This window comes from Maniola jurtina, chromosome 11 (genome assembly GCF_905333055.1).
Source record: "Maniola jurtina chromosome 11, ilManJurt1.1, whole genome shotgun sequence".
NCBI classification, from domain to species: Eukaryota; Metazoa; Arthropoda; class Insecta; order Lepidoptera; family Nymphalidae; genus Maniola; species Maniola jurtina.
In genome coordinates this window covers 6054747-6076448 of record NC_060039.1, presented here as the reverse complement: position 1 = coordinate 6076448, position 21702 = coordinate 6054747, and the positions used below count along the sequence as shown (strand labels likewise).

Below are 21702 nucleotides of genomic sequence, written 5' to 3'. Positions count from 1 at the left end.
ATACAAGTATGGAACCCGTCTGTGCCGGCGCTCGCCGACACACACACGGCACCCTCTTAGAGCGCTTTCCAGTCAGTTTTAACAAAAAAAAAAAACACTCCAAAAAGGCAGAGCACGCCCGCCAGCTAACACCAACACAGACTAAGTCCAATGTCAGGTTTGTAATTATTTACAAATTAGGGAAACTCAAACTATATAATTGTATGGACCTTGGACTTCGTCTGTGCTGGCGTTCGCTGACACACGTGCGGCGCCCCCTTGGAGCGCTTCCACCAGTAAAACACAAAAACCGGCCACTTTAAACAAAAAAAAAAAAAAAACACTCCAAAAAGGCACCGCACGTGCGTCAGCAAACGCCAACGCAGACGAAGTCCAGTTGAAAGTTATTATAGATCTATGATCGAAGTTGACACCTGACGGCTGACATTTAGATTTTAGATATTTTTAAACTGTGTTTTTAAATGACAGTGATTTTAAAAATTTGAATTATAAAAATATTCTACAATATTTTTATTTGTGTTTAATTTTGTCCGTGAAAGAGTGATTTAGAAGTTTACTCTCAAATTGTTTGGCAGCCGAATGCCGATACGGCACTCGAATGCCGACTTCAGAAATTCTGACATGGTTCTGACCTTTTGACTTTAATGTCAGCAGCTTAGCAGTGAGCTAGGTTCATAACATTTCTAAAATTTTTGTCATTTATTAATAGACCACATCACCACACGAGTTACGGCGGTCTTGATAACGATCCTCTGCTGAGGTTATTTAATTTTATGTGTGGATAATTCATAACGATAGCGCCTTAAAAATGAATGATTTACCGGAAAGCAGTAGTAATAACGATGGTCCCGATCTTGAGACGTTAGATTATCTTCGTGGTGTGAAATCTTCTACATGTCTACTCCTGCCTATGACTCCAAGTCCAACTCCATTAGACTTTAAGCACCCTCTCTCGGAAGAAATGAACGAAGGACCCTTTATAACTTTAAACGATGATCCAAAAATTGATCTTCAAAGTTCAGGTAAGTAAGATAATTTTAATTTGAAAATCCACTTGGTTCATAATCAGTTTTAATTGTTGAAATAGAAAAATTATAAGTACTTACTTAAATTTCAGCTGATGCTTGTGCAGGAGATTCTAGTTCATCAGGAGATTCCAATTCTGTAGTTCAAGATCCAGTTAGTGCACAACTTATAAACAATATTAGTATGTTGGACTACCAAACACTCAGCAAAAATGGTGATATTATTATGGGACAGGTAGGTATAGCCTTTACTTTCTATCTTAAACTGAAGCAGGCCCCAATCTATGTAATGATTTTGGCTTGTGCATTTTGAGTTAAACATATACAAAGTGTTTTTTTTATTGTTCTAGCCTGAAATTTGTAAACTCAATGGAAGCCTTAACATTAATAACAGGAAGTTGCCAAGTTTTGTGAATTGGAATTGGATAATTATACGAAAAGTTTTACTTTGGTTTGTCATCTCAGGTCTTGTTGCTTGTATTGGTGCCATTGTTGCAATGGTTGTTACCATACCAAAGTCATGTAACCCTGACCTCCCATGGTATCAAGGTAAAGTCTTCTATGAAATTTTCCCTGCAAGTTTTAAAGATTCTAATAATGACGGTTTCGGAGACTTGAAGGGACTTATTAAAAAGTTAGACTATATTAAAGAGCTAGGCGGCTCATCTATTCGACTCAATTATATATTTGAAGCCAATGATTATCCTTACAATTATTTTAATACAACATCTTTGCTCCAGATAGATAAACGTATAGGAGTTTTAAAAGATTTTCAAGATTTAGTGACTGTGGCCCACAAAAAGGGTATGAATATTATCTTGGATATACCTGTTTTAACTATGGCTGAACCACTAGAGTCGTATAATTTAAATAATACTTTTGTGTTTTCTATCGACCCCCAAGAAAGTAAAGATCCAATGTCTGTAGCTATTGCTTATTGGTCACGAGTACAACATGTAGACGGCTTTTATTTGAAAAATTTGGAAAATTTTGTTGATGATGTTAATTTCGAAAAATCTCTTCAGCTTTGGAAACAAATTTTAGGAAGTGGCAAAATCTTTATAGCAAGTGAAGAAGTACTCGAGAAAGCTAAAGCTACTTCTCTCACAGTGTTTCTAAATAGGATTGATCTCATTGAGGTTCATTTAGATCTGCACAATGGTCCTACAGGTTTGAAAAATCGTATAGATAACATTTTATCTGGGCCTCTTTGGGGCAAACCACATTATCCGTGGGTCCTTTGGAATATTGGCAATATAAATAGTGAGAGGATATCTGAAAAGTATGAAAATTATACATTGGCATTAACAGCTCTTGAGCTAGCTTTACCGGGTACTGTTAGCATATTTTACGGCGATGAGATAGGGCTCGGCGGATTGTCCGGTCATGATATTGAGCGAGATTTCCATGAACACAAGTTGATTACCAATGTCGCTATGATGACATTCTCTAATAATGAGAAAGCTAGCAATGCTGCCCCTGCTCTGCCCTGGATTTCAGAATCTGCTTTAAAACCGAGGTACCATTACCTTAACGTTATTAAAAGTTTTATAATGTTAAGATTGAATACTCCAACAATATATTTAAAGGACATTTATAAAGAGGGTAGTGTTCTTAAAAATACGGAGATACGTAAAACTGAGGAAAACCTTGTTTTGATCGAACGCTGGTATCCACGTAGAAACACTTGCGTTTTTGTCGGTAATTTCGGCAGCAAATCCATCACTACTGACCTGTCAACCATGTTTTACGGTGGAACAGTCGTTGCTAGTACAAACAGCTCTTTGGTTGGGCAAGTTTTATATTTTGATGAAGTCACGTTTCCACCATACTCCGCGATTATATTAAAGTTGGAAAAATAAAATATTAATTTCCTATTATTTTTGTTGGTCTCTTTTTTAAAAAAAACGGGCCAAGCGCGAGTCGGGACTCGCTATTTTGGGGTTGCGTACATAACATTAATAATGAATAAGTACTTAATTAATTTTTTACCAAATACCAAAATTTTATTTTTAAGTATAGAGTTCCGTCTTTTACCCTTTGGGTACGGGACCCTAAAAGTGACTAACGATGTACTACTTATTAGTTGAATGGAATTGAATCAACTTCAAAAACCTACTCTTCTCAACAGACAGCAGCTATAATTAGTAGTGGTAAGTAATATAATCAGCGTCATGGATGTTATTTGCATCTATTGTCTAAGTACTTAGTTGTATTGCGAATAGTAACGTACCTAGTTCGATTAGTTTTTGTAAAAATCTAATAACACTTACGTGTCAGTATTACCAGTAGATCTGATCTAATAGCCATGATATTTTGATTTTCAGTACTAGATATTCATCCAGTCTAAGTATTAAGAAAACTGTAGGTATACTTTGCAGGTACAATTACCAAAGAGGCTTAATTAAATAGGCTAGATTTTGTTAATTTTCGAATAACCTGCGTTATTTTTATCTTGTTTCTGACATCAATAAGTGGTAATAATACATAGTAGTAATTAGTTTTAAGCCAACCCACTCATCGAAAGCTTCGTAAACCGTCATTATTGGTGTTACTACCTAAGATGTAACGAATCTCTAATCTACTTTTTGTTTTGCTTTTCTATAAAGATGTTGTTATTTTAATATTTTGTAAGTAAATTTTTACTATGATGAACTATGTACTACGTCTTAATACCTAAGTATTATTTATGTTATATTATACTTATGTTATGTTTTTCTATATTTATTGAAAATTTTGTACTTACAGTTTTTACAATTGATATTCAACTATTATTTTCACTTCGTGCTTGTAATTTACCGTGTTTTTTTTTTTTTTTAGTTTTACTTGTCTAGCTTTAAGATATAAATTTTTCTGTTTTTTTCTTTTCTGATGAAGAGCTTCCAAGACAGTCAAGCATGTAGACATTTGCTTCAGTCAAGCATTTTGGCCATTTATAAAATTTAATTGATGCTTGAGTCAAGCATCTACGTGCCAGTCAAGCATTTTGGCCATTTACAAAGTTTACTTGATCCTTGAGTCAAGCATCTACGTGCTTGGCACTTGATTGATGCGAGTTTTCATTTTTGCTTGACGCGACGTTCGGACAGTGTTCGAGATAATGACGTGCCGTTTGCTTGATCAACCAAACAGATCTACGTGCTTGACATCAAGCTTGACCATCTCTCGGAAAGCAACCTAATATGGTTGGATTGGAATTAAAATGATCTTTCATTTGATACAAAATTCGATTAAATAACAAATGAGGGTATATTAATAACGCTTTCTTATCTGTTTGTACCTGGCAACCCCATAGTTGCACTTAGGGGAAAGAAGGCAAACTTTTTTTTTTTTCAACTTCTTGGGGTACCTAGTACCTAGGTACCTATATTTCTAATACTGAATCTTAGGCTGAGATCTATAGAGCGCACTAGACTTTATTCAGACTTAAAACACTGTTAAAATGATCCAGCGATATACCGCTGGCATAAATCTGTCTCGTTTTAACTGAAACTTAAGTCAAAGTGCGCTCTACAGATTTCAACCTTAGACCACAAGTGATCAAAAAGTAATCCCGCATGTAATTAATAATGCTCGTTAATATTCATGTAAGAAATTTACTTTTATAATACATTTGTACACGTTAGAAAAATAGATGTACTTAAATACTGTTATGTACATGATTGTAATCGAAAATAAATAGTTGTGAAAAATATTACAATTCTATAATTAACTAGGACTTAGTAATGACTTTAGATACTTACATATCAAATACATTAACTTCAGAATAATATTAAAAAATGAGTATTTAAAATGATATTGTGGTTTAAAAATGTATCACTATTTAATAGTGAATTGATATTGAGTGAATTATTTCAATAAATAAATTACTTTTGTACAATTTACACATGTGTGAACTATCCTGATGAGGGCTACCATTTTTAGGTATTTAAAGGAAAGGGAATCAAAGAAAATTGAAATTGATACAATTGTTTCTTACACCACTAAAATTTTAAACTTGTGTTGTTAATAACTAGGTCTTTGTGGTCAGTGCAAATCAAAATTATCAGAAATATCAAAATAAGTGTCAAAACACTAAACCCTCTGTTAAAACGTAGGAAGGGTAGATATATTTTAGACACGTGTCTATACCTCGATATCTCGCTATACATTAGCTCGTCTTAAAAAATTCAAGCGCGGTAACCCACATCGATTCGCATTAATTACTTACAGTACATTAAGATTACCTAAAACTTTTAGAATTTACAGCTTTTTACTAAGATACTTCTGAACTCAAAATCCTAGAGCATCGAAAATTAAAATTCTTTTGTAAGTCATAATATTTGATATAATTAAGTATATAGTAATACGTCCACATAATTTTTTCCAATACTTAATAGTTGGAAAATCTACCATTCATTAAATTATATCAGTGGGATTGTTACTATCTAATGTCAGTCTTTTGTTACAATAAAAATGGTGGATGAAAACGGCATAATCATAGCACTGGAAGGATTCACAACGAGAAAATCTTATTTTTAAATAATGTTAGCGATGTCATGAGCTAGGTTGGCTCTTCTTGAGTTTCCCTACGTTCGGATGCATAACATACGTATTGGATAGAGCTCTAGGAGTATGAGTTTCAGAACCGGGCAATGCTGGAAGCTTATCTGTTGGATTTCGTATTAATATTTTTTTTTGAGGCCCGGTTACTACACGCTTCGCATTTATTTCTTGTTTATTCTTAAGATCTACGTTATCGGTGGTGATTTGTGCAGGCTTGGCACTTTTTTTGTCACTTTCACAGTCACTACCTGTTTGTTTACCTAATTTTGTGGCACCAAACGCTTTAGTTTGTTTTAACAATGATCGATCATTACACAATGCAGCAATAAGTGGCAAATCCAAGTTTTTACTTTTTTCTCTGAGAGTTTTTATATCTAAATCACAATTAGGTTTCACTTTAATTACACTGTTGTCACTATTAGATGTGCTACAATTCGGTCCTTTTAACTCCTTTAGATGAGAAGGGATTTTTTTCTTATGTTCATAAGGCGGCGGTGGCGGTGGCGGCATTCGCCTTGTTTTTATTCGTGGTGGATCCTTAATGCTAAGTATATTTTCATGCGATTTTGTTCGAATAAAACTTGGCTCCGGTGCACACGATAAAATTGGAGTTCGTTCCAAATTTATAGAATGGCTACTGACGGATGTTCTACTCGTCATCGAGTACCAACTCGTTCGGTTGCCGGGCATTTGAATATAGGAGTCCGAAAGATTCTGTATTGATCCATACGTAGACGATGCAGACAAAGAAGTCGACAGGTATGGCGTACTTCTATACTGTAAACTGGTTTTGTGCAAGTTAGAAATTCGTGATTCTGTTATTTTATGATCTATATAATTTTGCTGTGATATAGATGGGTCTTGAAGTGGATAGTAGACGTAGTCAACGTCACTATATAACTGCTGATGAAACATTGGGTTGTGCGGAGGCGGCGGCGGCGGCAGACGCGACACGGGCGGTGGCGGTGGCAGCCGGGGACGGCGCGGTGGTGGTGGTGGTGGAGGCAGTTTCATCATTGCAACTAGTACGTTTGAATCTATATGTGGTGCTATTTCTCTCGACGGTGAAAGGTTATTACTCAGTCCTTGTGCTAATTTAGATCTTCCAGCTCTACGACTAGACGCTTGATGTCTTTTAGATTTTTGAAACCGGTGTTCCAAAACCATTGGACTAGCAAATGTACGTTCGCCGGAAGCATTGACTTCTCCTGCCTCTGCTTTTAATATATTAATCATTGGCTTGGATGTTACAACTCTTGCTGGAACCTCTTCTTTTTTCTCAGGTTGTTTAGAACCATTGGATATTGATGTGCCAGGATAAGCAGGTGGTGACTTAGGCGGTACTGCAGCGTGAGATGGAAGCGTGAGATGCTTATATTCGTATGGCGGCGGAGGTTTATCAGGACATATAGGAATCACAGGTACCTCATCGTCTAAATCCAATATATTAGGAAGAGACAAATTCAGCCCTTTGCGGCTATCGATTCTCGTTGGTGGAGTTGGAGGTCGGTCGAAGAACGAATTATTCGGATAGTTATCGTCCGATGGAGCCGTGTCTTCATGACCTTGAAGGTAACTGTCACCGGAAAAGGGTAATGGTAATCTTACATAGTCTGATACAGAATCGAAGGTGTCGCTCACTGATTGAGTTTTAGGATACACACCTCTACCTACTATTAAATCGCTTAATTCACTTGCACTAAGTAAATTGTGTTTGTTATCCGTTGGATCACTTCCATCACCATGAAATGAAATAGCGCTGACGTTAGAATTGGTGCGTTCACGAAAAATATTTTCCTTGTCGTCATGATCGACGTCACAAAATTGAGGAGTGCCATCAACACAGTCGGTATTAGTTAGAGGAACTGTTAATCTTAAACCTTTAGGTGAATGTTGTGACCTTTCAGACTTATTTTTTAGTATGGATGATACACTGTCGAAATCAGCTAAATCGTTTTCTTGCGATATTTCATAACTGGCGTAATGCGATCCACTGTATTCTGTTCGGCTTTCCTCGGAATGAGCATACAATTTTGAACGAGCTGTTAATTCAGAACTACCCATCGTATAAACACCACTCGTCTCACTAGACGCAGCTGCTGTGACTGGTTGTCCTAAACCATCATATAATGCGGATGCTGTGTCTTGAGTATATAACCCTTCGATCCCAACATTACTGTTATCACTTAGCATAGAATTTTGTGCAGTGTGACTATATCCTAGTTCTAAACTGCTAGAATTTGATACTCTACTAAGAGTGCTTAAGCCGCCACGTTTTAGTATTACAGTGCTGCATGAAGAAGAACATTGTGATCCGTTACATTTTAATTTATTTGAAATCGGGCTGTCTGTTAATTTTTCCGCTCCAATGCTTGGCTCTGGTAAAGAACCCGGCTCATCTGTTTGATTCACTGAACATTGTCCTACATCTAATGCAGTTTCATATTTAGAAACGTTTTCATCGTCTTTGCTTTTTTTAATTCGCATTTTACATTTCTGTTGCTGGGCTGAAGATGATTTATTTAATGATTGTACTTCTTGAGGAATATATCGAATCATATAGGAATTCGAGTAATCCAACAAATGAGCAAAGGCTAAGCTTTCAGTGGACGGAGCTGGGGGTGAGTCGATCATTATCTCTAATTCATCTTCGGATTGTACTCTGTCACTAACGATACCAGATGTTGTATTAGAGCTTGTGGAGGATATAAGCGATATTCTCTGTTCTTTTTTGTTTTGACAATATTGAGACGTGAATGACTTCGAGTAGCTGAAACAATGTTTTCGTTCATCCTCTTCTTTTTTAAGAATTTCATTTAATTTTGATGAAATTTTCATAGAAAATTGATGTGTCTCTTTACACAAAGCAAATAAGTATTTACACTTTTCTTCACTTGACGAGTACAGTGTGATTTTTCCTTCTTCTGTTCTTATTTCAAACTTTTTTCGATCAAAACTAAGTTTGCCTATAGAACTCCATATGAAATTTGATACAGGACCGTTGTCAGGTAGTATCTTAATACCTTTAGCTGTGACAAGAAGCCATATGGTTCCTGGCTCTGTTTCTGTTTTAGACTGCTTGAGTCGATATCGATGGGAGTTTATCGTATCTGGCAGTAGGCAAACCTCACGAATAAATCTAATTTCTGCATCTGATTTTGTAAGACCGCGATGTTCACGGTGACAAGCTCGTATAGCAGCTGATACCCAATCACCTGTGAGTGAGGGGGGTACAAATTCTTCCACCTTAAAATATTCATGATCCTCATAAGCCTCTTCATCACCATATTTAGCTTGCAATGCTAATCCAATCAGCAGTAAAAGTATTTCGGCGGGTAACGCGTCTCTTGTGCGTATGTTTTCTAGCAATTGAAGGAAGTATAAATGGCGCCCAATGTCATCGTGTAATAGTAAAGGACTTTCTATATAGTATTGAATTACCAGATGAAGTTCCAACAGGGGTTTTCCGTTTGCGTCTAAGCCCTGAAAAAAAGAAAAATATATTTTTATATTCAGTTTATAAAAAAATATAAGATCGGAATTAACTTGTCTTAGGTATGCTCAAAACTTACATGCGTGTGTGAAGATCTCCAGCTCTTTGGCGCATATTTTGAAAGTTTGCTTTCTAAATCAACGAACAAGTATTCGCCATCTGAAAAGCAAAGAAGTGCTGTTAATGAAACAAAAATGAAAATAACGAATCGATCAAAACCTTATTCATCAAAATCGGCTCAGTGCTTCAGGCACTACGGTGGAACATACATAAATACATATGTACATACATAAATAGATCGTTAAAATCATTACCCTTCCTTTTAGATTTGTCGTAGTTGGATTAAAAACACTAAAAAAACTTTAAAAGAGTAAAAAAGAAAATTGTTTTTCCATAAGTGGTTATATAAGTGAGTGTTAGGGTACCGATGTAGAAATAGTACTGAACGACTACTTACTTTGCATGACTGCTAAACCAAACAGTTCGGTATCGATCATGCCTAGAAGCTGTGAGTGCGCGTGCGCCAAAGTCTTCAATTCCTTGACCCTTGCCTTTGCTTCCACCACGAAGTGAAGTGGCTGCGGCTGGCCGGGCATGCGCAGGGCCAGGAGGCGTGCGCCCGCGCCCAGCGCACGCGTCTCCCCGCCCAGCGGCCCTCGAACCGAACACAGAGCGCGCATATCGCATCTCGAGACGTCTATTGCTCTCCCTGTAACAAATTATGAACATTCATTAATATATTCGAAACAGGAAAATTGGCATTAGATGATAGCGGGAACAAAATTACAGTTTGCTCTCATGGGAGTTCTTATATGTAGGACTTTCTCTCTTGATTGGCCCGCGTTCGTGATTTAGTAGTTACCTATGTGTTTTGTTTTTTAGGGGTTCCGTACATCAAAAGGAAAAAAGGAACCCTTCTAGGATTACTTTGTTATCTGTCTGTCTGTCGTGTTTGTCAAGAAACCTATAGGGCACTTCCTGTTGACCTAGAATCATGAAATTTGGCAGGTAGGTCTTTTTATTTCTATTTAAATTTGGTATCTAGGTCTAGCACAAGTAAAGGAAACATTCGAAAACCGTGAAATAATAAATTGTGGTTAGGTACATCAAACGAAAAAAATTAAAATGTATACCAACAAAAATAATTAGTATTTTCAATTATTTATTTATCAAAGTAAGATTATATTATACTAAGTGGGGTATCATATGAAAGGACTTTATCTGTATATTCTAAAACAGATTTTTATTTATTTTCATGCATAACAGTTTTTGATTTATCGTGCAAAATGTCGAAAAAAATATGGTTCTTCTGAGTACGGAACCCTCAGTGCGCGAGTCAGACTCGCACTTGGTTAGATCCCCTAGAGCGGCACGCGCATGCATGGTGGACTGATGAATTTTGGCGCCAAACGCCATGTTTAATTTTTACATATTTTAATTAGGTACCTACTGTATAGAGAGAGAGCCAGCAAGTGCCAGCCTTCCTTATTTTATAAAAGCTGAAAGTATCTCTGCGTATTGTCCCCAACACAGGGAGGAACGATCAGCGACTATGAAGTGAGATGATAAAATAATAATTATGTAGGTAGTTAGGTACCTATTAAAACAGACGTGTGATACTATTAAAGGCCCCTATTATTTTTAACGGGATTGTCAATAAAGTCATTGGGGATTGTTATAATTCCACGCGGGCGAAGTCGCGTATATCATTTAGTTAATTATATGTAACAAATCAGTGTTCGACAAATTATTATATGGATGTAGGATACTAAATAAATATACATACTAACATCCAAAGCATCCAAAGTCTGCCAAAAGGTGGTCATGGTACTTATATGTACTTTAGTTAGGAATGTCGGGACTCGGGATCTGCACCATCTGTGCATTCCACTCTTTTTTTTTCGTATACAATTGCTTTTTTTGCTACCTGCAGCTTTCGTACTACATTGTATTGTGTAGAGCTATTATTTCGGAAATGTTTTGCCACAATTAATGTAAAATTCCTGATATTGTTTTTGGCTTCAAGAATTAATTCTAGTATCGACTATTCTCACAAATTAGTCGATACTAGAATTAATTTCTTAAACTGGACCCTTTCAAGTAAAGATTTTTATATAAACCTGTGAGGATGATACTGCCATTGTCGCAATTAAAATACCATAAGCCTACGTTGTCGTATTAGTTTACAAATTGCGAAAAACCAAATTAAATTTGAATTTCGCGGGCAGGCCCGTCGCTTCCACCTTAATTCAAGACCCTACCAAGAATTAGGTACCTATGCAGTGTGTTTGGTCTAAGATGCAACGCGATGTAATTATAATAATAGGAAATATTATAAGATAAATAAACAAATGTAACTTGTCCAAACCAAATCTATACCTTGTTATGCAGCATTCCTAGGCTACTTGCAGAACAACATGCTAACAACCTGTTTTGTTATTTACTTAATATTCAGCAAATATGAAACTAAACACTTGTATCACAGCATATTAAAAATCAATGAAACGACGCGCGGCGTACCAAATTTTGCGGTACTTGTACTTATTAAATACGTATTATAAAATGTTCCTTGGAATGTAGTATCACGGGTTCGCTTCAAAAAAACTAGACGCGAATAAATTTCATCGCATCCGGTACCTCTGCGGCTGTTCATCTCGGAGTCATAAGAACATGTTATGTAGGCTTCTTTACTTTAAGATTTTGATTAATTAATTTTATTTATTGTAATGTGATAACCTACATATGTACTTACGAGTAAATAGGTAGGTGCGTATAATAAAACTGTAAGGGGACGATTTCTGTCAAATAACTTTTGAAAATTTAACGCTCTGGCTTCAAGACCGAGAACTGCGCAGTCCAATCTTTAGCAGCTTTTGGAACTGCGCGGGATACCGTATTGCCGTCCAACCGCACAAACTTGCGGGTAAGCTCTCAGATAAGACAGAGTATGTAGCCAGAGCTTTAGACATTAGAACCACTATTATTGATATAGCGCACAAGGTTTAGTTTTATTTTTTTAATTTTTGTTCAGGTTGTCTGTCTGTAAGTGTGCACTGTGCACGCATCACGCTGAAACTACTGAACGGATTTAAGAGCCGATTCACACCAAGCACGTACACGTGACCACGCGCGTAGTGACGCGCGTGAATCGATAGACATGACAGCACGCATTACGTCTACGCGAACGTTCACGTCACGCAAGCGGTATACCATATCTCATTCATTAACAACGTCATGGTACGCGCTACGTCTACGCTTAGGTACGTGCTGCATACGCGTTTGGTGTGTCCCAGCTTATGCGTATAGGTATACCTATCTATTGTTTTTCTCGTACGTGCATTGGCGGAAAGAATAATATGCCACTAGGATGACGTAGTCCTGGCGGCACAAAAAAAATTTCACCCACAATTAACTACACGACATCATTATATACAAATCAACACAACCGATATCGCGAAATCCGACAAAATTCTGTTTGGAATACTTACGCACACGGCGATGTCACTCTCTGTAACTCACACAATAGAGAGGTTCACATCACAATCTTTCGACAGTTTACAATCTCACGAAATCGATTCTGGTGGATTATAATCTAACGGTGTTTACAATTTCACGGTGACATATATAAGACCATAGAAGACAGCTTTCATGATTCTTGATCAACGGGAAGTACCCTACCCGATAGGTTTTGATTACCCCGACAAACACGACAGAAGACAACGAAGTGACCCTATAAGGATTCCTTTTAAGGTGCGGAACCCTAAAAATTGAGAACATAAATTAAAAAATCAAAAATCATATAAAAAGTATAGGCATTTCTTTGAAGTGCAATTGTTACGTGTGTACTAGATGGTGCCCGTGACTTCTTTACTTGTAGATTTAGAGTTTTTACTTTTTAGTAATCCGGTGGAAACTTTTTGTTTTCTGGGATAAAATAATATGTCAGTTTCCAGATCTTTAAGTAGGTAAGTATACCCGCGCGAAAAATCTCGTGAATTTGGTAATCTGTTGGCGTGATTGAAGGACAAAGTTACCATTGAAGGCATAGGTACCATCTTGCAGGAATTGTTTTTGAAAATCCCGTGGGCACTTTGATTTTCCGGGATATAAGGATCACTATGTCACTCCAGGATTAATCCATGCAAAAAATAACACCTTTGACCTTGATCTTGATAAAGGTTGTAAGTACTGTCAAATAGGTTCCAATCTTCTGATGGCTAGTTTCAGACATGGAGGAAGGAATTTCTCAACGGGTAACAGCAAATCAATAGCGAGTGTAACAGCTTAGTAAAAAAACCGGTCAAGTGCGAGTCAGACTCGCACACCGAGGGTCCCGTACTCAGGTATTTTTTCCGACGTTTTGCACGATAAATCAAAAACTATTGGGCATAAAAATAAATAAAAATCTGTTTTAGAATATCCAGATAAAGTTCTTTCATATGATACCCCACTTGGTATAGTTATCTTACTTTAAAAATTAAAACACATTTTTTTTAATGTGATATTGGAACCACAAATTCACGGTTTTCAGATTTCTTCGTTTAACTACACAAGTAGTTAAAGGAAAATATCTGAATAGGTAGGTCTAATGGGTCTACCTACCTGTCAAATTTCATGATTCTGAATCTAGGTCAACGGGAAGTACCATATAGGTTTTCTTGACAGACACGACGGACGGACGGACACACAAACAGACAGACAACAAAGTGATCCTATAAGGGTTCCGTTTTTCCTTTTGAGGCACGGAACCCTAAAAATATTAAGTACTTACCTACTGTTCGCGACAAGTCGAGATAGCAATTTTCTAGTGATGTGACATCACATACGGGGTAATCGATATCGATAATATTTTTATCTCATGGTGTGAAGTTGATTAATTGATAGGTCCTTTAAATATATTACCGGTGTGTGTAAACTGTAAACCATTTTCCGATTTAGTGATCTTTATTAACCGACTTCAAAAAAGGAGGAGGTTCTCAATTCGTCGGAATGTATTTTTTTACTGTATGTTACCTGTGTTCCCCAATTACTCGTCTTCGAATAATTGGGGAACCAGGAGCCCTGGACCGATTTTGATTTTTTTTTGTTTTGTTTGAAAGGGTATAACTTCCTAAGTGATCCCATATTTTGGAGATGGAGAACAGACCTCAATGGATATGAGTAAATTGCTCGCGATCAGTCTAATAGCTTGGTAAATAGTAGGTTTTTAACCAGGCAAAGCATATTTTAATTTAATACAGTGGGGCCACTCAAAAATGTGAAAAAAAATTTTCGAAAAAATTAAACAGACTTCGATAACCACAAACACTAAAAAGTAAAAAATAATTTAATTTATTACTGAATATAAATTATGTATGTACAAGGATTTTTTGGAGTCGGTGCCAATGTGGAGTCAAACAATAATATGACGAGTGAACGGTTCGTGCGGCTAATTGACACCGGTTCCAAAAAATGTTATTATAGATCTTCATATTAATTAAGTCTTGTATTACTTACATAATGTAATATATTCAGTAAATTGAATTATTTTTTACCTTTTAGTGTTTGTGGTTGTTGAAGTCGGTTTTTTTTTGGGAAATATTAAGCTTTAAAGTGTTGTTATATTTTTTAACGGCAATAGGGTTTGTATTCGGAAAGATACGGAATCCTCAGCGCGTAAACCGGACGCGCACGTGGCTGGTATTATTTTGTTTGAATAAATGCGCGATAGTTTGTGATGGCGGTCAGGCTGGCGGGGCGGGGGAACCGGTCGCGCGCGGCGGCGGGCGGGCGGGGCGCTACGTAAGCGCGGTAGCAGGCAGCGGCGGTCGGCGACGCGAGGAATGCGGACGACCTTCAGATGCCGAGCGCCCCTCCCCTTACGCCAGCCGCATCTTGCGTCCTCGCATACCTATGGACGTCGTTGCCTCCACTTTTCGACATCTCGCCACCACTTTTGACACTCGCACATTGTTATTATGACGATTATAAACGGAATTTTGGGGAACCTTTCGAGCGAGTTTCAAATGTAGGCACCCACCTACTTTCATTTCCATGATGCTGGCTTAGTGGATTTTATATTCTAACATAAAACATTTAATACCTAGTAAATTACGGGTAGGTGCACTATATCGTGTGCTTTCGTGCTACCTTTTTAAGGTTCGTACCCAAAGGGCAAAACGGAGCCTTACCAATATCTCTGCTGTCTGTAATGACTAATGAGAAATGAGTTTTAGCCCAAAACTAATCTAAGTATGTAGTTAGTTAGGAATATGAAATTTCGGTATATTATTATGTACCATATGTTTTACTATACTGCATTTAAACAACGATTCATAGTTTGTTAACAAACGGACATTTTTTGGGTTTCATTCACGATTTATTGCGATGCTATTCTAGTTCGGAAATGATTAATTAAAAAAAAACTTAGTAAAAGAAGTACCTACTCACTTAAGTTGTTAAAAAAAATTATCATCATTCTGACGGAACCCTAAAAGTCGACTCGCACTGGCCGGTTTTTTAACCGACTTTACGGAAAGGAGGAGGTCCTCGATCCAACCGATCGATAGATACAGAATACAGATGGACATAGGTATTAGGTTATGTTTCTTCGATTTCAACTGCAGTCTGCACAAACCTTTAATAAAACCTCAATAGCTTAACGGTTGAGGAGCGGACTGAATTCCGAAGCTAGAGAATGGAACTCTTCTACGCCTATTTTTTAAGCTGCCTTATGCCACTGGACTACCGAGTGATTTAAGAAATTGAAAAAAAAATAGGTAGGAAGGTAAGTAGGTACCTAATTAATCAATGCTTTGTTCAAATACGTAGATAGATTTCGCACGTGGCACAAGCATTGTGCCTACTGGGACGTCATACTGACGTCATACAGCGATAGAGCCTTTCTTGACTATATGGATGGATTAAACGCATGCTTAATGTTTACATATTATGATTGACGTAATTCAAACATTTTTTTACTAAATCCGCTTACCTTTATGTTTCACCTTGTTATGTGTGTCGAAAGTCGAAACAAAAATTTCAAAAAATACTGTTTTGAGGTCTACAGCGATATTAAAGTATCATCCAAAATATGTAGGTACATAATATAGGTATTTTTGATTGAAGTGTAGATCTTGAGCCAAAGAATATTATTACAAGTGTCCTATAGTTATTAAAAGAAACTTTCGTAGGTATTGAAAATCAGATTTTCCCACGTTTGTCTTGAATTATAGATATTTAAATGCCTGTCCGATTTTACGTGCCTACTACCTGTAAATCTACTCTACGTTGCTGTTCCGACCAACGAACGTTTTCATTGAATAAATAGTTTCATTTTGTAAATACTTACTATGCCGTCAGTTATATACAGGTAAGTAGTAAGTAGCTACCTACTTATAAGTATTGAGTAAGTATATATAAGTAGTAATTTGTATCCCAAGTTTATCCGTGAAGCTCCTTCGAAGAGTTCTCCGCATTTTTAACGCCTTACATCAGACCGCATTCCGGCGAAACTAGTCAGAAAAACCATACCGAGTCAAAACTAGTTTTGATAATAATTAGCTGATGTGCTGCTATTTTATATCGCAAGTGTAATATTCGTTGCTATTTTTAACTCCATGTAACTTGAATTGTACATAATCAGTAATGTGTAATTTAAATACCTAGGTACCAAATATGAAATACTTATAGAGAAATTATCAATAAGTGTGTATGTAAGTTGGTAGCTATAGGTACAATAAGAGCCATAGTCTTTAAAAAAAAGTATAAGTACACATTAGACCACAATCACCACCGAAGTGATGATGTGGCCTATGATGGGACGCGTTTGTAATTTTGGATAGGCATCTTCTTGTGTAACATAGGATAGGATATGGATTGATGGATGGATGATGATGAAGATGGAGGTATACTTGCTTAAGTACCTACTCAATTGAATTTGAGGTCATCGGTCACAGCATCCCAAGCATTATCATTGCGACTCTATTGGCTCTCGGTATTGGCGCTTTTTTGATGACTAGGTAAACCGTGAGAAAACGCCGCGCTGTCACATTGATTTTACTATTTACTTGGTCTGTTCCCCTCATCTAGCTTCCGATCTCCGCAATATAACGTCCCGTATCCTCTCCTCAGTCCCTACTATCCAAGAAATTCAAAAATTTGGTTTTTCGCAATTTGTAAATTAATACGACAAAGTAGGCTTATGGCATTTAATTTCGACAATGGCTGTATTATCTTCACAGGATTAGTATAATATAAGTATAATATGGTTAATTTTTACTAAGATAATTACATTGATCCATATTGATTTGCTGTTACTCGTTGAGGAGTTCCGTCCTTCATCTCCGAAACTATTCCTTAGATCTTCACATGGTCCAAATACAACCTTTGTTCGGTTGCATAATACTTGTAGTTAAGATTTAGAAGACAGACAAAATTTAAAAAAAAGAATTGGTTTGGGCGATTACAATTTTCAAAATATTATTAAAATGTACAGAAATCGTCCGGTTACAGCATTAGTGCCCAAAGTGGTCCAGGTGGACCCCTAGGGGTCGACGAGGTACTCGACGGGGGACTACGTTGGCGTGACAAAAATGGGGGTTCACAATTTGTAATCGGGGGTCCACGAATCTGCCTGCTTTCGATAGTGAAGAACTAAATTATTTTTTTTCGAAAACTATTAATTCGTGATTGGAAGTTGGAACTCTAATATATAGATCTAATCTTCACATTTTGGTCCACTTTTGGGAATATGTTAGAAATGCAGCTGCAGGGAGTCCACCGGAGCCAGCTAAATTTTGAAAGTGGTCTATGAGAAAAAAACCTGGGAACCTCTGGGTTACAGTATCATTATATAAGTGGTTAACTAGATTGATAGAAAGACATTAGCTATATGGATATAGTAGGTGCTTTTCTATTACTACTAGGTAGGTAGGAACTATTCTGAACGGTACCACAAGATACTTAATAGACTCACATTTCTGAGATTTTGTTGTCCTCGCTTTATGATATACAAATTGTTGTGTATCATTGTAGGTAAATGCTAATTACACTTACAGTGTAATAGTGTGGTATGTGTGGTAAGTACCGATCATTTTCAATCGATGGACGTCCACAGGTGGATGTAGGTCTCTTATAAGGACTTCCAAAAGTCACAGGCTTATACTGTCTGAAGTATATACATAGGGGTCTGCCAACACGATGCTGCACTTTCCGGTGCAAAGTACCAGAACCTTGAGATTCCAACGTGCATGGGTCCATCGAATCATGTGCCCACCCATTACCACTAGTTTCGCAACCCATTCAGCTATGTCGGTTTCTCTGGTTCTACTACAGATCTCCTCATCACTGATTTAATTACGTTGAAAAACTTCAAGTATAACTCTCTCCATCGTCTACTGAGTGATTCTGACCTTTCTTATGAGGCCTATGTCAACGATCATGTCTCGGATCCATATTATGTTATCACTGGTAACACGCACTGTTCGAAGATTTTGGTTTCCGAACGCTACCCAGCCCAGTCAGATTCTAATCTGTTTCTCTCACACACTCTTCTATGATTTCGAGAGTAGAGCTCTCAACGTATTGCTGGGTAGGGTGGGACATGAGCATAAGACAATTCCTCTTAATAATGTTCATTTTCAGACCCACCTGTTGTGAAACTGCTAAGGTCATTGAGGGTGAAAAAAGGGGTGGTTGCAAAGACAAGATCAGCGCCCCCTCCTCTTTGCGGCCTAGGCTCTATCCTAATTAGCCTGTGGGTAAATCAGGCCCTGCTGTTGTAGGTATCCAGATCAGGCTGTGTGCTCTCCTCGCCCCAAAATTTATTTACATCCAAAGTCTTAATGACTTAATTTCTATTATTACATACCTAGGTAGGTACATTAGGAGAATCTACATGAGTAAGGGAACATGATTCCCTGAACGATGGTATACCTATATTATGTACCTAAACGGATATTAGGTATAGATAATAGGTATTTACCCACGTTCAGGCGTATTACGTGCAGGCTGTCTTTATTTACACAAACTCATTGCTATCGGAAGAATGCGGTCGCGCTCGCAACCATTCTGTAGCTAATGATTCATTTGCTTTATCAATAACTCGACTATAGGTAGGTATATTATCTCACAAGTCACATTGTTTTAACGAAGTAATACCTATCAGGGTAATTATTGTGCCTAAATGTCGGTCAGGTTCTAATTAAGTGGGTCGAGTAGAAGCTCATGGACTCACCTATATTTTCTGCGCATTTATTAAGTAGGACCTTGTTAAGTGTGAGTACGAAATTGCCGTTTTCTATAAAATTAAAACCAATTTTTGTTTAGGAAAATAGTTGCCCATAATTTTGTCTAGTCATTTTTGATGAATTTCATTGATGAAATTTTCATTGTGGTTAAGAGACTTCTTTTTATTACTAAGCAATTATACTGATCTCGATCGATTTGCTGTTACCCGTTGAGGAATTCCATCCTCTGTTTCTGCAACTGTTCATCAAATCTTCTTCAAACTTTCATGGTACCAACCTTGTAAGTAACTTTTTAACCTTTCACAATTACTTTTTCTTTACAACCTTTACGGTTCTATACGGCTTAAATTTGAGGGAGTTAAATCGATAAAAAACTTGATCCCGTTTCCCGAAGAATCCCTATTTTTTTTTTGGGATAAAACTACCCTATCTGTTAACTATCAGTTACCACTGTATGAAAGTCCGTTCAGTAGTTTCGCGCGTGATGCGCGTACAGACAGACAGACTGACAAAATAGAATGATTACCAAATACGTTTTCTCCCAAAAAATCATCGATGCAAAACCGTTGAGAGTTTGTAGGGAAATGCATTAAAATTGGCTAAATAGGCGAAAATAGTCCGTTTGTGAATATTGATAGTTATTCATTTCTGTTTCTTTATTTTTTTTAGAGTACCTACATATTTACTATTTAGTTATTATGGCATGTCTGCTACCTAGAAATCAAAAAAATATGAAGATAGTTAGTTTTATTGATTTATTTAATAAAAACGGGGTTTTTTCCTATGAAACATAAAACGATCAATATACACAAACTTAGAAATATACCATTTTGACCATATTTATGTATTTAGGAGTCATTAGATAAGGATTTGACGCTCTACAACCTCTCAATGGGATCGTGACGTTTTACCACTTGTAACATCCTGCTATAACTAATTATATACTTTCTATTCATATTCTACCTACATCATCATCATGAAAATATTATTCACAATAACTAATTTTGTTATGCCAACTTATTGTACTTAATTCGTAATGCCTAACACCTGGCCAGCCGAGTACGTTACGTTAACATACGTTTTCTCATTGTTAACTACATACCTACACCGAGTTCCTTACTACATGGTAGGTATTAGTAGGTCATAGTGCTAGTTTTGCAATACGAATTGAATGCATACCATTGGGTATTTAGCCGTTTGATTGGAGTCAAGTGTGGCTGCAGAGTGGTGGCGACTGGCAAGCAATGGTGAGGAAGGGCGCGCGGGCGCAGGGTCAGCGGCCGCGGCGCGGTGTCGGCGCGGGCGCGGAATTCGAGCTATGTGTATGAAATGAAAGTGGCCGCATCGTGAAAGCGCGCGCATCTACTGCGGCCGTCCAGGGCGTCGTTGACAAACACCTCACTCACCATTAATAAACAAATCCAAAGGCAGATCACAATGATATTAAACTCCGTAGTCAACCGCATCCATAGGCACTTCACTTCACTGTACGCCGTACGCGCGATCTCTCGATCGTAGTTTTACGGCGCAATGACGGCGCGCATATTCTCTATAAGCGCATAGGAACGACTGAGTGAAGCGGCGAGGCGAGGGCGCGTGGGTCGGCAAGGCATGAAGGCACGCGCGGGGCGCGCCGCGGCTTTGGCTCAGTGGAATGCGGCGAGATAGTGGCGCGGGTACCGACCGAGGCCCGCTGTAGGCTGGAGCATGGGAGCCTGCACGCGGCATACCCGCGTCGTCGTCGGCCGTCGCCCGTCGGACGCTCCCCGTGCGGCGGCGATGCGTTGATGAACGCTCAACGCGCGCGCGCGGAATGTGTCTGGCCAAATCTACTTATATAAGTATTTAAAAAACAAAAAAACCTACCTAGGTAGATAAAACTTATATACATACGACCAGCATACATTTAAAATTATTATTTAAAAAAAATGTTACCTATTGATACCACATAATAAAACCACATTCTATACCTACCTACCTACTTATAGTTAACAAAACTGTAAAATTGAGGGTTTCGGTACTTGCCTATATTATACTGAGTAGGTACTAGGTAGGTACTATTATTAAAGTAGGTACCTATGGATGATGATGCTCACCACCGTCACCACCCCAACGACTGCGTCCGCGTAGAATCCCCGGGACGCAAGCTAACTTTAACTTTAACTTAAACGAAACGTCAAAATCGGATAAATGGATGGGCCGGCCGTGAAAAACTAGCAGACAGACAGACACAATTTCGCATTTATGCTGTTAGTAGCTGACGCCCGCGACTTCGTCCGCGTGGATTTAGGTTTTTCGAAATCCCGGGAGAACTCTTTGGTTTTCCGGGATAAAAAGTAGCCTGTGTGCTAATTCAGGATATTATCTATCTCCATTCCGAATTTCAGCCAAATCCGTCCAGTGGTTTTTG

The 21702-nt window shown here is 37.7% G+C and overlaps 2 protein-coding genes across 3 annotated transcripts; one reads left to right on the top strand and one right to left on the bottom strand.

The window, feature by feature from the left end:
* Positions 1-448: 448 nt before the first annotated feature.
* On the top strand, positions 449-4719 carry LOC123869615. The gene is made up of 3 exons (XM_045912594.1): positions 449-1022; positions 1118-1260; positions 1376-4719. Exons 1-3 carry the CDS (start codon positions 809-811, stop codon positions 2885-2887), a joined length of 1869 nt encoding a protein of 622 aa, XP_045768550.1. The 5' UTR covers positions 449-808; the 3' UTR covers positions 2888-4719.
* LOC123869608 (protein expanded) lies at positions 4103-20981 on the bottom strand. Of its 2 annotated transcripts, none has more exons than XM_045912585.1 (4): positions 20699-20981; positions 9521-9772; positions 9143-9222; positions 4103-9053 (listed from the first exon to the last, which is right to left on the bottom strand). In XM_045912585.1, the coding sequence occupies exons 2-4, from the start codon at positions 9741-9743 to the stop codon at positions 5562-5564; spliced, it is 3795 nt and encodes a 1264-aa protein (XP_045768541.1). In that variant the 5' UTR covers positions 9744-9772; positions 20699-20981; the 3' UTR covers positions 4103-5561. The 2 variants fall into 2 exon arrangements, with proteins under 2 accessions (XP_045768541.1, XP_045768542.1); XM_045912586.1 differs by lacking the exon at positions 20699-20981 and adding an exon at positions 20472-20641.
* Positions 20982-21702: the final 721 nt, after the last annotated feature.

Bases quoted from the DNA above. Each gene is read 5' to 3' on its own strand.
- LOC123869615 (XM_045912594.1), top strand. From the start codon at position 809: ATGAATGATTTACCGGAAAGCAGTAGTAATAACGATGGTCCCGATCTT. The intron at 1,023-1,117 runs GTAAGTAAGATA...CTTAAATTTCAG, and splicing joins AATTGATCTTCAAAGTTCAG to CTGATGCTTGTGCAGGAGAT. The intron at 1,261-1,375 runs GTAGGTATAGCC...TTATTGTTCTAG, and splicing joins GTGATATTATTATGGGACAG to CCTGAAATTTGTAAACTCAA.
- LOC123869608 (XM_045912585.1), bottom strand. From the start codon at position 9,743: ATGCGCGCTCTGTGTTCGGTTCGAGGGCCGCTGGGCGGGGAGACGCGT. The intron at 9,223-9,520 runs GTAAGTAGTCGT...TTTGCTTTTCAG, and splicing joins TGGTTTAGCAGTCATGCAAA to ATGGCGAATACTTGTTCGTT. The intron at 9,054-9,142 runs GTAAGTTTTGAG...TCTTTTTTTCAG, and splicing joins GGAGATCTTCACACACGCAT to GGCTTAGACGCAAACGGAAA.